Raw genomic sequence first — 12,267 nt, forward strand, 5'->3', positions numbered from 1 at the left:
ATAACGCAGGTGAGAGCGATCAATTTGAATTCATTACTCCATCCAAACCTTCCGATCGTCGAGAATTCTGCTTGCATCTTTGAGCGTTTCTTGTGAAGAAGTGATGTGAAGTTGATGTCAAGCAACCTGATCGGCACCACTGGAATGTGCTTAAAGGAGAACTGAAGGCAAAAATCAAGTATTTTTTTTCTTATAGTTTAGACCTAGTATATTGATGTTTCAAACTTTTTTTTTGCCATTTCGGCCTTTTTTTGACTTCAAAAAAATAGTTTTTACTGTGATGTTAGACTATTGGCATTGCGGCTCAGAACGGTAGGGTCAGCGGTTACTTTAAAAGTTTATGACGTATGATGTGGGGAACATGTGCGAGAGACTTAAAAACAGAAGAAGGATTTTGAGTGATGGTGACCTTGTTGGTCAGTGTAGTAAGAAAGATTTGCAACATTTAGCATGGAAAGATGCCTTTAAGCAGTCCTCTACGTGATATCTTCACTGGAATGTTTCAACTTGGACATGGAAGCTTGAGTTTTCGTCCGCAACCGAAATGATTTGCGAGCGTTCGATAGAAACACCCGCCGCACGAAGTATGTTGCATAGGATCATTTACTCCGGTAATTTGAATTGAGCCTACTTATTTTCCTTTTTCATTGTTATGAAATTCACCTGGTTTTGAATATTTGTTTACTTAAATTGTTCTTAGTATAGTGAGAGAACTCAAAGCAGCTTTCGACAGCTGTAGTGAGTGAATATGTTCTGAGCTTGAAATAAACATTGAATTTGCCAGGTCTTGTGTCTTTTTAGTTAATTGGATAATTATTCCTTGTCAGCTTCTAAAAGCTTCTATAGTTAGCGTTGCGACAGTTTTAGCGTTTGACTGAATTACGTTTCGAGTTAGTTCAGCGCTTCACTCGACGGAAATCCCATGATTGCAATTTCGTAAACTACTGAGATCGATTTACAATGCACGTCACCTTCCTTTCGCAACTGTTCATGTCTTATCGCACCTTTTTCAAATATTTCAGGCAGATTTTTTTCCGGTCTTGCGTCAATCTTTTTGTATTAAATAAAGCTGTCCATTTTTCGTAAGACTCACTACTCACTTTATGTGCATATCGATCGTTTCCTCTGTTCCGTCGTAATGGTGTATTGTTGTGCTGTTGGATGCTCGAATGATTCTCGGTCTGTTAGCAAGGAGCATGGAATAAGTTTCCACCGTCTTCCTACAGAAGGTTCTCTCTTGCAAGAGTGGTTAGCAAAAATATCCCGAGTTGACTTTGTGGTTACCAAAGATACTCGGTTGTGTTCCGATCACTTCGAGCCTGACTGCTTTGAACGTGATCTTAAAGCAGAACTACTTGGGTTGAAAGCAAAACGTACATTGAAGCCGGATGCTGTACCAACAATTTTTGTCCATCGGCCAAGGAAGAAGCCTCGACTATCGTCTGAAAACCGTTTGCATGACAGGGCAAAGAAAGAGGTAAGAATCTGAATTAATTTTAGCTAGACGCAACTCGAAGTACCTTCTAATCTTACATATATGTAGGGGAAACGTTCACGCAATTGCTGAACACTAAGTCAAGGAATGTCTGCTTTGGTTTGCAGTATATTGCATCACTCACCACGACGCAGCATGTTTCCCCTGTTAATGTCGTGGAACCTAGTACCTTCACTGAATGTAATTCAGTAGCTGCCCCTCAAAATTCCCTGGGTGTACATGCAGAACCTGTAGCTAGTACCTCAAGTGAATGTGACCAGGAAGTTGGCTGTCTAAATACCCAGGGCATAGATTATAATGAGGTTGCATTGGAGGGGCCGTTGGTGTAACTTAATGTAGAACCGACGAAAGCAAATCAAACAAGTGTACTGACACATAAGTCTACCAGTGATGTTGGGTGTCAAATTAACACACGAGGAGCACAACTTATGATGAAATCGACCGAGTCCCAAACATACAAGTCTTCATTTGATGTGATCCTGTGTGACCAAAGCACTCAAACTGATGAAAACTTTTACGGAGAGGAAGTGATCTTTCCTGATGAAATAGGCCCTTCTCATGAACAGAAAATCACCCCAGACAACTCACCTCAAAAGGATCCATCTTACGTGCCATTGGAAAATGATGAAATGTCAGATCACTCAAACAATTCACAGTCAGAAACTGAAGACTCAAAAGCTGTCAACCCACAAGATGATGTTAAGTACCTTGTGTTCAAACTAGAATTAGTTAAGCTTTTTAAAAGATGCCCTGAGTGTGGTGCAGGCATAAGAAAAAGGCATGAATCTACCCAGGGTTCTCTGTTGCTTGTTACCCTTAAGTGCATAAATGGCCACACCTACTTCTGGAACAGCCAGCCAATGATCAAAGGGATGGCTGCTGGAAACCTGTTGATGTCCTCGTCAATTCTTCTAAGTGGAGCCACCTACACCAAGATAGCTACATTAGCTGAAATATTGAGATTATGCTTTTTCAGTGAGAAAACGTTTTGTAACATTCAAGACTCATATTTATTTCCAGTAATTAATGAAGTTTGGGAGGGAGAACAAAATTCTGTTTTTAATGAGTTGAAAGACAGAGAGTTGTGGCTTTCTGGAGATGGTCGCTGTGACAGCCCAGGGCATAATGCCAAATATGGCACCTACACCATGATTGATCAAAGCAGCGACAAAATTGTTGACTTCCAAATTGTTCAGGTCAGTGAAGTGACCAGCAGTAATGCTATGGAGAGAGAAGGATTTAAAAGGTGCATGGAAAATATCCAGGGTAAAGGAGCTAAAGTGAAGGTTGTGGCAACTGATCGCCATGTAAGCATTAAGTCAGATATGAAACGAATCTACCCTGATGTGGATCACCAATTTGATGTGTGGCATTTAGCAAAAAGTGTCACTAAAAAACTAACTGAAAAGGCAAAGAAGAAGGACTGTGGTGATCTTTTTCCCTGGATCAAGTCAGTCTCCAACCATCTCTGGTGGTGTGCCGACACATGCAATGGGGACAAGGAACTCTTACGAGAGAAGTGGATATCAATTGTCCACCACACTGCCAACATCCATCACTGGGACAGTGCGGATCATTATCATGAATGTCCCCACCCACCCATCCCAAGAAATGTGGCCAGAACCAAGAGATGGCTAAGGCCGGGTTCACCAGCACATGAGGCATTAAAAGAAGTAGTATTTGACAAAAATCTACTGAAAGACATCCAGCAGTTGACACTCAGCTGTCACACTGGATCTTTGGAGGTGTATCACAGCGTCCAGACAAAATACCTCCCCAAACGGCAGCACTTTTGGTATAAGGGCATGGTTGCTCGAACACAGCTAGCAGCCCTTGACCACAATGCCAACACCAGCCGAGACCATGCCACCGCTACGAGGGGACAAACCAAGGCAGAGCTTTGTTTCAAGGTGGCCTTCCCCAAAAGAAGTAAGGAGTGGATTGCTAAGCCGATCATGGAGAAGACAACAAGGGATCATGTACGCCCATTGCTGGATGCAATAGTTGAAAGGAAGTGTCAAGATGTTGCTGAAAGAAGTGCCACTCTCACAGCACCACATATTCCACGCAACATTGCTTGCACTCCTCGACCAGATAAAGCAAACGTTATTGCAAGGCACACATCTAGATTTTCTCAGATACTTGAATTAATTTGATGCAATGGTTATTGAAGGGCTTCGAGCAAGTGTTCACTTATTCTTTGGTATTTTTTTGTAGATGTACACCAAAAAAATCTTACCTTTTTGGTGGTTTGCTCTGGGAAAAGTTACTTTCATTTAATTAACTTTCAAATCAAACTGTTGCCAAGCTTAGGTTATTTAAAGCAATGATGTTGGTGTGCTGAACAATATAATAAAAAGCCATCTTGCCCAGTCAGTCCTTCAACAATTATTACAGCCATTATTATTAAAATTTTTTTGGAATAGAAATGGCCTGTTTGGATTGAGACTACATGTGGTATACACTTCTAAGAGCTATTTACTCTGTGTCCGTAAGCTTCCATATAATTTGACACAGAAAAACTGTCCAAACCGCTAAAAAGTCTTTCATAAAAGCGTTGCTTGCAAACTGCTTAGTAACTACATAGAGCAATAGCAAAAAATTAAAAAAACAAACAAACAAAACACTGAATAACATGTGCTTATTTCAAATAGGCAAGATGTAAGGTCATATATCAAATGATCGAAATACCTGTGATCATGGATGATTAACATTATTTTTTCTTAAACACATGACATCCTGTCAATCCATTGAAAACAACAGCAGGCAATACATTTCTTTCAAATTTCAAATCAAAATTTAATAAAAACAAACCATGCATATTGGGTTTCATCATGACTATTACTTATAAATATTTCTAAGGTGGATTGAACAACTTGTTGAAAATCGAAAAAATAATTACAAGAACCAGTATACTACTGGAAAATAAAACTGGTTAATTGTAGAGATCAATATAAGAGTATTAGCCAAAGACGAGTACTGTTTTTGCAATTGATAAATTTGTAGAAATCAATATCAATAAAGCATGCTAAAATCCACGATGGCTTGTCTCGAAAATTTAACTTAAATCGATTTCCGCCGGTTTGAATCCGGCATATTCACCACTCTCCTCTGGAAATTCATTTCTAATTGCTTTCACAACACACGCTGGAATCACTCGCCGGTTTTTTTTTCCCAGTACGCCATGAACCCACCAAGTAAACTGACGGTAGGCTGCTAAACGCCATGTTCTAGAGGAGATTAAAAATATGCGGATTATACAATGAACAAATAATTTTTGCGGCTGTATTTTCAAAACTACTAACCTGTTCTCGATGGGTTCCGGAAAGGGATTACAGCGTGCGTTGTGAATTGCAACAAGGGCAGTATTTAGCACGTCCGTATCCAGGCATACAATTCTAAACTTTGCGTGGTCGGTTATGCATTCAACCCCCGACTCGTCGAACTTTTGATTGAGGGCCTCCAATTCTTGACAGCAAAAACATTCATCGGCCTTCGACATTGGAACACAATTGCCCCCACAAATGCACCATTCGATGTTTCCAACTCTAACATCAAAATTGGCTAATTCGCCGTCCCCTTCGTCTCCTTCTTCCTCCGAATCAACTGGTTCTTCACCAGGAGGATAGGTTGGCTCAAACTGAAATGGCTGTACACCACTCATGTTGAAAATAGCAACGGAAATTCGCGACAGAACGACAGCTTTCAGCTCATATCGCTTGTTTTGTTCTTGTTTACGAAATCAGTGTTCCCCATATCATACTAGTACGTTACAGCCTACCGCTGACACGCATTACGGGCCCGCAATGAAAAGGCCCAAAAAGCGGGAAATAGGCAGTTTCAAACCTAATTTTCTCGCGAAAACCAAGAAACGGACAGGAATAACTATCTAATCTCGACTTTACTTATGTTAGGCTTTCTAAAAAAAGTGTTACAAAACATGACAGTTTTTGACTTCAGTTCTCCTTTAAATGCCCCCGCAGGGTGATGTAAATGCGTATTATAACAGCCTTATCTAAGCGCGCTTTCTGATTGGCTAACGCGCTCGACCATTTGCCAGTGCCTTGCACGCTCACGTCAGTTTGTTTATTTGTACTTTGTCTCGGCAATTTTTGTCATCGATGTTGACACTTTATAAAACATAATTCCTATATTTCTTTAAAATATGGAAAAATCTAATGATTCTTCCGGAGATGGGGAATATTATTCCCGTGAGCTAGCAAATTTCGAGCTTTATTTTTTTGCCGGGTCTCCACCTAAGAGATTTGCGAATTAAAACGAGCAAGAGTTGAATCAGCTGGTTCAACAAAGGCACTCGGCACTCGGAGATCGACCAAAAAAACACAACAAACTGGTAGTAATGCATTGTGGGAATTTTACAGAGAATTTTCTAGCGATTTGACGGCAATAAAATTCAGCTCAACCTTTCATTGTAAAACTTTTCTGGCATTGAAAGCCGTTTAAATTAATGCTTTCGACAAACAAAACTTGAACATGAGAGCTTTAACAAATCTCTGTTTGTGAAGTCTTACATACGAAATCCTTCTGTTCTATTTTTTTCTGAGCTTTAACTAAGGAAGTTTTATCAAATACTGGTAGCCTGTGATGAATTTTGCTTGTATCTTTGAGCGTGTCTGGTGAAGAAGTGATGAGAAGTTGATGTCAAGCAACCTGATCGGCACCGCTGGAATGTGCTTAACCGCGGGGTGATGTAAATGCATAGGACTGGATCGAATTCAAATGAAATCCACGTGTTAGAAGTCATAGAATGGTACTCAGAAGAGAGGCAGATTTTATTTGGGAACGTGAATCTTGTTAGGTACCTCAAAGAAGTTAGTGCTACTTTGCTCTTGTTAATCGTATTGAGACGTACATAAATTAATGGCACTGTCACGGAATTTTGGAAATTAAGGAAAAATCTTGTAAGCATCGAAGTCTATCTGAGGAATAAGCAGTATAGTGATACTCAATGTTTTGGTGCGTAGACGCGGAAATTAATTAAAAGAACTAGAAATGATCAACATGTCAAGACAACATGCGATCGTCGCTAGCGCAGAACTTAAGAAGAAAACTTGAGAGCGCTCGAACTATAGATTAAATAAAAAAAGTCGGTTCGGGACCCTAAATAATCGTTGTTCTTTCGTTGTTTTGTTCCCGACACTGAAAATATATTTGAAATGTGAGTAGTAATAGTAGTAAATAGTAGTAAATAGTAGTAAATGTAGTAGCTTGGCTAAGTGCAAACCAATTCAAAATGGACTCAAATCAAGAGTCATGGAAGAATATAGGAGATTTAAAGAATTTCGAATAAAATCGTAATAACTGAACTCTGAACTTTGCGCATATGCAAACCCATAAAGATGAAGAAATTCATGAAAATTTACATTTTGTAAAATCATCGTAAATATGTACGAGGTGATCATGAATTGAATGAATTATCCAGAACTTTTTTCTAAATTCTGAGACTACAGCGCATTGTAGATTTTGTCAAAACGTTTACTGTATGGAATACTGCCAAACCGCCATTAAGCGGCCACCCTCTGTTAAGCGGCTAGTTATCAAAGTCTTAGAATTGCTGTGAGTAAAATACTGTAAATAAAATCCATATGAAACGGTCACCTCTATTAAGCGGTCGCGGCAACCTTTTGGCCGTCTTGCTGAGCGCTTTTTGATGTCCTCACCTCAATTAATTATATAACCCGGGCATTAAGCAGACGCCCACAATTTAATACAAGTAGCTTGGCTAAGTGCAAACCAATTCAAAATGGGCTCAAATCAAGAGTCATGGAAGAATATAGGAGATTTAAAGAATTTCGAATAAAATCGTAATAACTGAACTCTGAATTCGAACTAAAACCGAAATTTAAGGTTTAAAAAAACAACAAAGATAGGGCAAACTGAGGCCTGGTAAATAGGAAACGCGCAAAATACTTGGTGTTGACAAAAAAAACTATTTTGTAAGAGATTGTTGATCACTCGATTACAAACGTTGATTGAGTGGATTTCCAGTTCACATGAGCTCCACTGTTTTATGACTCGTATTGCCTAGACGGAATATTTGCAGATAATGTCAGCCTCCTTCGCAAGCCTTTCCACAGTTTCAAGGTCCCGCCATTTTATTTCACGCCCCTGCTTAATTTCAGTTCCAACTTGGTTATAATGGCGCTCTAGATTCTTTAGACAGTGGTTTCTCTTGCTTCTAGTACATGGTGTTTCATGGCCCGGTGTGAGTTTCATAAGATCGTGATTAAAAAGAACCAGGTTAGTGTCCGCTGAAAATGACCGAGTGGAGCAAATCGCCTGTTGTTTATCGGCTGCTCTTTGTGACAGACAGTAACTAACAAAAATGTTGGGAAGAAAAAATGTTGTGTTTATCTGAAAAGTATGATCAATATGTAAAGCTGTTTGAGGTTGAGAGAGAATATCTTCTGTGTGTTGTGGTTCAATTTTGTGGCCGACTGGGAAACGTCTATTGTATAACGTCAGTTTACAGCATATCTTTAGATTCCAGTCATATCGATCTCTCTCGAAGAACCAAGCGTAACTTATCACAACGTTGACTGGAGATATTAGAAAGGCGCTATGGTAGGACTTCTTAAATGCTTCTTCAAAGTTACTTGTATTAAATCTCTTTAGAATGTACTCTCTGCAGTGCGTGAAAGTGTCGCGGTAAATATAGACAGGAAAATACGTCATGAAATCCGCCACCATCGGTAACCCAAGCGCCATTTTGGTAGTATGCGCCCATGTTCTCACAAGGGGGATCTTCATGGAGCACTGAGAACCCAGGATGCGCATCCTTGAGCCGTTAAATATGGTTGCTTTTGTTACTGGTGTAAGAAATGTGACATCGCTATCCATCCATGCTACAATAGGATCGTTTGTGTATAGATCAATAAAGAAACTGCTCCAAAGTTGGCGATTGTAACCCGGAGATTTTATTGAAGCCGTAATGTTCAAAATACTTGCGTCTCTGGGTAACGACTCGAAGGCCACCTCAAGTTTGCGATGTGGAAAGTGTTGCTTGATTTGACTTGTTAAGTTATTGGCAAAAATATGATCCTGATCCGATTCTTCATCAAGAACTACCACTGTCTTTCCAAACGATGCAGGCCAGAAGAGAACAGCAGTCCTGAAAAGATCACAGTAAAGACGAGTCCTGTGTTGTTTTAGTTTGCCAGCCATCCTCACGAACAGCGTGATCGACGGGATGCTAAAGTTCCCCACGCAAGCGTGAATACGATTTTGATTTACTCTGGCAGCGGTGTCAAAATGCTCATATTTGTTGCTCTCGTACAGCATTTTTATGCTAAAAATAACGCAGATGAGAGCGATTAATTTAAATCCATGCCTCCATTCAAAGTCTGCGACCTTCAGAAATATTGCTTGCATCTTTGAGCGCTTCTTGTGAGGAAGTGATCAGAAGTTGATGTCAAGCAACCTGATGGTCACCGCTGGAATGTGCTTGTAGTCATTCTATGTCACGTGTGAACAGTGTTTTGAACATGTGATGGAAACCAACCAATTCACGCGCGACGTTCAGATACGTGACGGAGATGACATTGGAAAGTCATAGATGTAAAATGTATGGCGTTTTGTGAAGATCCATGTGACACAAGAGACTCTGTTCTATCTGTTGTGCGACAAAATTGACCACCATGGACACCATATTTCTAGGGGTTCCAAGTTTGAAAGGAGAGCATTTGTGCCTTACAGAGGCTATGTAGTTTTATTCATTCGTCCATTTCTCTTATCTTCTCTGGTACCAGAAGTGCTAGCCGGAGAAATGCAGTCGAAGCTCCGGTTGCGACCACCTCTCGTAAGTGACCACCTCTCCTCAGCGACCAGTTTTCCAAAGTACCAAAAGTTTCCAAGTCAGATCACTATATTTGGAACCTCTTGTGAGCGAACACCTCTCGTAAGCGACCGCGACCACTTTTAGAGCTAAAAGTTTGAAATGTTCTTTTGCTTTTAACCTCCCGTGAGGGACCATTGAACAGATTATAGACCGAAAAGTGGACACAATGTAAGATGTTTTTGCATCATTGCATTCCTGGGTAGTACAAGAGATGGAAATTTTCTCAGCGAAAAGTACCGGTTTTTTTTCTTCTCGAAATTGACTTTTCACACAAATAAGACATTTAAAACATGGTTACTTCTCTGCAGTTACCATATGCTAATGAGGCAAAATTTTGACCGGCAAAATGGTCTGAGCTCTCGTAAGCGACCACCTCCCGTAAGCGACCACCTAGGCTTGACATTTTGGGTGGTCGCTTACGGGAGGTTCGACAGTAGTCTTTTTTTTTTGTAAAAAAAAAAAATATATGTTTTTCCGGCTTAGGCTGAATAGTCTTATTTTTCTGTCGATTTTAGGCTGCAAATAGCCTTGTTAATATTCTTAGATTATAGCTTATGGCATTTCCGATTTATTGATCTTGATGGTGTTAAAGTAATTTTGGAGCAAATGTTGGACTGCAGGCAATAAATCCTGATATGACACATAGAAATTTTTTCAGAAATGTTATACGGCTAGTGCTTTTTGTGCTGTTTTTAACCGCGCGGCCATGGGCCGAGCGCGGTTCATGTTCTACCCTTGGTTTATTTTTTTTAATTTTTTTTTTGTCGGAGACCAGACGCAGATCTCCACTCGGCCAACTTTGAATTACGCAATCTGTAATGTTTACTCGCCAAACCTTGTTTCTTCAGGGTCAACAGAAATCTCAGATTACAAAATCACGCCGAACCTACACGTTGCAAAAAAATCTCTTCAAAACCCTGACATCGAAGCGATATATCACTTTAGCGTTAATAGCTACCTCATATCGGCAGTATTAAAATCTATTCGTTAACAATCCAGCTTCATCATATTAAAATTTCAACGAAATCGAACAAAACCAGAACTAAATATTATTAGATTTTTTTGTAACCTAGCTTCATTGCTTGAGTCGACAAAGGAAGCGACGGTTGCCCATAGCCACCGAAACACATTAACATAACCAGTGAACCTACGTTTCGGTCAAAAAAATCCAGGATTATTGCCTGAAAGCTGAAAATTCAAGAGGAACATCTTTTTCGAACTTTTCTCAAGTTATTTAGACGAAAACATGACCTCGGCGGACTCCAAAAGAGAACGAAACAAAAAACAGAACGAGACAGTGAGAAGAGCCGATAATTTATTCACCGCGCGGCCTTAGTTACGTTCAAGTTAAAAAAACCTTACTTCTGGATAATTTCAGCCTTACAAGTCAGCAACTGGTCCCAAATTACTTTCTGTATCCTTACAAATGTCCTGACTTCCATCTCCGAAAGATTTGGCCGCAATTTTTTAGCAAATAAACATTTCGCCGACAGCAATCACCATTACGGTGGCTTGGAACTAATTCGCTAACTTTACAAAACCCTCCCGAGGGGGGGATATGACGAAAAGAGCTGAAAAATGATGGCCGGAAATAGAGTAATTTTCTCAGCTTCCAGTGTGCCAAATTTCCTGGAAATAGGTTCAAAACCGATATTTTGTTTTCGTTTTTTTTTCTTCGGGTCACTCATGCTACCAAAACAGTTAACTTTTAAAAGCGCGGTTGTAAGATCTTAAAGATCTTCTTGTTTTCCTAGTTTTGCTATTCAGAAAAAGGAAGAATTTCATATATCAAGTTTAGATAAAAACATATAATGTCTTGTATTTACAAATTTTCAACACACAAAATTATATTCTTTTTAAAATCTCAGCTTTGGGGTTTATTCTTAAAATATTCTTAAACTTTTGCAAATTTCAGCTTCGATATTCTTACAAAATATATTTTTATAGAATGAAAAAAGGAGTGCAGGCGAGCTTCTGCCTCGGGAGTATAATTTCTGTCGACGTGCGTTTACCGTGTGCAGAAAACAAGAGGAAGGCTTACTACTCAATGCCTGTATTCGTACAATGACAACAAACGAAACCAATGTCGAACTGGATTCATGTGATGTGTTAAGTGATTATTTGGGGAGGCGAAAATCATACGCTCAAATGATCTTTCAAACTGCGCGTTTTGTTACATGAGCTGATCTAGAGATGCGTGGCTTATATTCCTGACCTAAGTAATTTACGGCCGCTGGTCGGAACATTTTGAAAACTCGAAAAGACCGTTCGAAAATTCCAAATCGCTATTCAAATTTTGCAGTTTCCTCTTTAAATTAGTAAAAAGAAAAGACAATGCTCAAATATGGAAAACAAGACTTGTCACGTTTATTGAACATTCGGATGACCGTTGACGCGTGACGTAGTGTTACGAAAAATTGTTTAAGTCAAGTTCTAGAACAATCTAGAACCGTAAGTCATTCAGCCGTGACCAATTTGTATAAGAACATTCCAGAACATTCTGATCCTTATGTAATGACTCAGATTAGAAACTGTGTCAAACTACTTAGTTTAGCTCCTAATAGAAGTTTCTAGAACTTTAAGCCTCATGTATATTAGAGCGAGAGTTTCTTCTGTAAAGGAGATTGGTTCAAATTTGGAGAAGCTTAGTGCTGTAAATTCGTTACCTTACGGAAATAAATTAGTTTGTTGCTGTTACCAGCGATCCTCAGTTTTGTCTGGAAACAACCCTCCTCTACAATGATACTCGTAACACGTAGAATGACTGTAAATGCCCCCGCATGGTGATGTAAACGCGTAGGACTGGAACGAATTCACATCAGTCAATCAGTGAATCAGTCAGTTTATTAATGCCTTGCGTGGGAAAAGGTTGCCCTCGGTATCCGAGTCAGGGGCTGATGTATAAAACGCATGA

General features: G+C 39.6%; 3 protein-coding genes across 3 annotated transcripts; 1 reads left to right on the plus strand and 2 right to left on the minus strand.

Annotated features, from left to right (window-relative positions):
- The first annotated feature begins 35 nt into the window (after nucleotides 1-35).
- LOC145494129 (uncharacterized) lies at nucleotides 36-4,218 on the plus strand. Its single transcript, XM_081473593.1, has 2 exons — nucleotides 36-1,477; nucleotides 1,828-4,218. The coding sequence occupies exons 1-2, from the start codon at nucleotides 1,139-1,141 to the stop codon at nucleotides 3,649-3,651; spliced, it is 2,163 nt and encodes a 720-aa protein (XP_081329719.1). The 5' UTR covers nucleotides 36-1,138; the 3' UTR covers nucleotides 3,652-4,218.
- Nucleotides 4,219-4,304: 86 nt separating this feature from the next.
- Nucleotides 4,305-6,646, minus strand: LOC145494882 (P2X purinoceptor 7-like). The gene is made up of 2 exons (XM_081474436.1): nucleotides 4,801-6,646; nucleotides 4,305-4,725 (listed from the first exon to the last, which is right to left on the minus strand). Exons 1-2 carry the CDS (start codon nucleotides 5,157-5,159, stop codon nucleotides 4,554-4,556), a joined length of 531 nt encoding a protein of 176 aa, XP_081330562.1. The 5' UTR covers nucleotides 5,160-6,646; the 3' UTR covers nucleotides 4,305-4,553.
- A 204-nt stretch (nucleotides 6,647-6,850) lies between these two features.
- Nucleotides 6,851-9,810, minus strand: LOC145495498 (uncharacterized). Its single transcript, XM_081475133.1, has one exon. The coding sequence runs from the start codon at nucleotides 8,885-8,887 to the stop codon at nucleotides 7,541-7,543; it is 1,347 nt and encodes a 448-aa protein (XP_081331259.1). The 5' UTR covers nucleotides 8,888-9,810; the 3' UTR covers nucleotides 6,851-7,540.
- Between the last annotated feature and the right edge of the window lie 2,457 nt (nucleotides 9,811-12,267).

Source organism: Orbicella franksi, chromosome 8 (assembly GCF_964199315.1).
Source record: "Orbicella franksi chromosome 8, jaOrbFran1.1, whole genome shotgun sequence".
Lineage (NCBI taxonomy): Eukaryota > Metazoa > Cnidaria > Anthozoa > Scleractinia > Merulinidae > Orbicella > Orbicella franksi.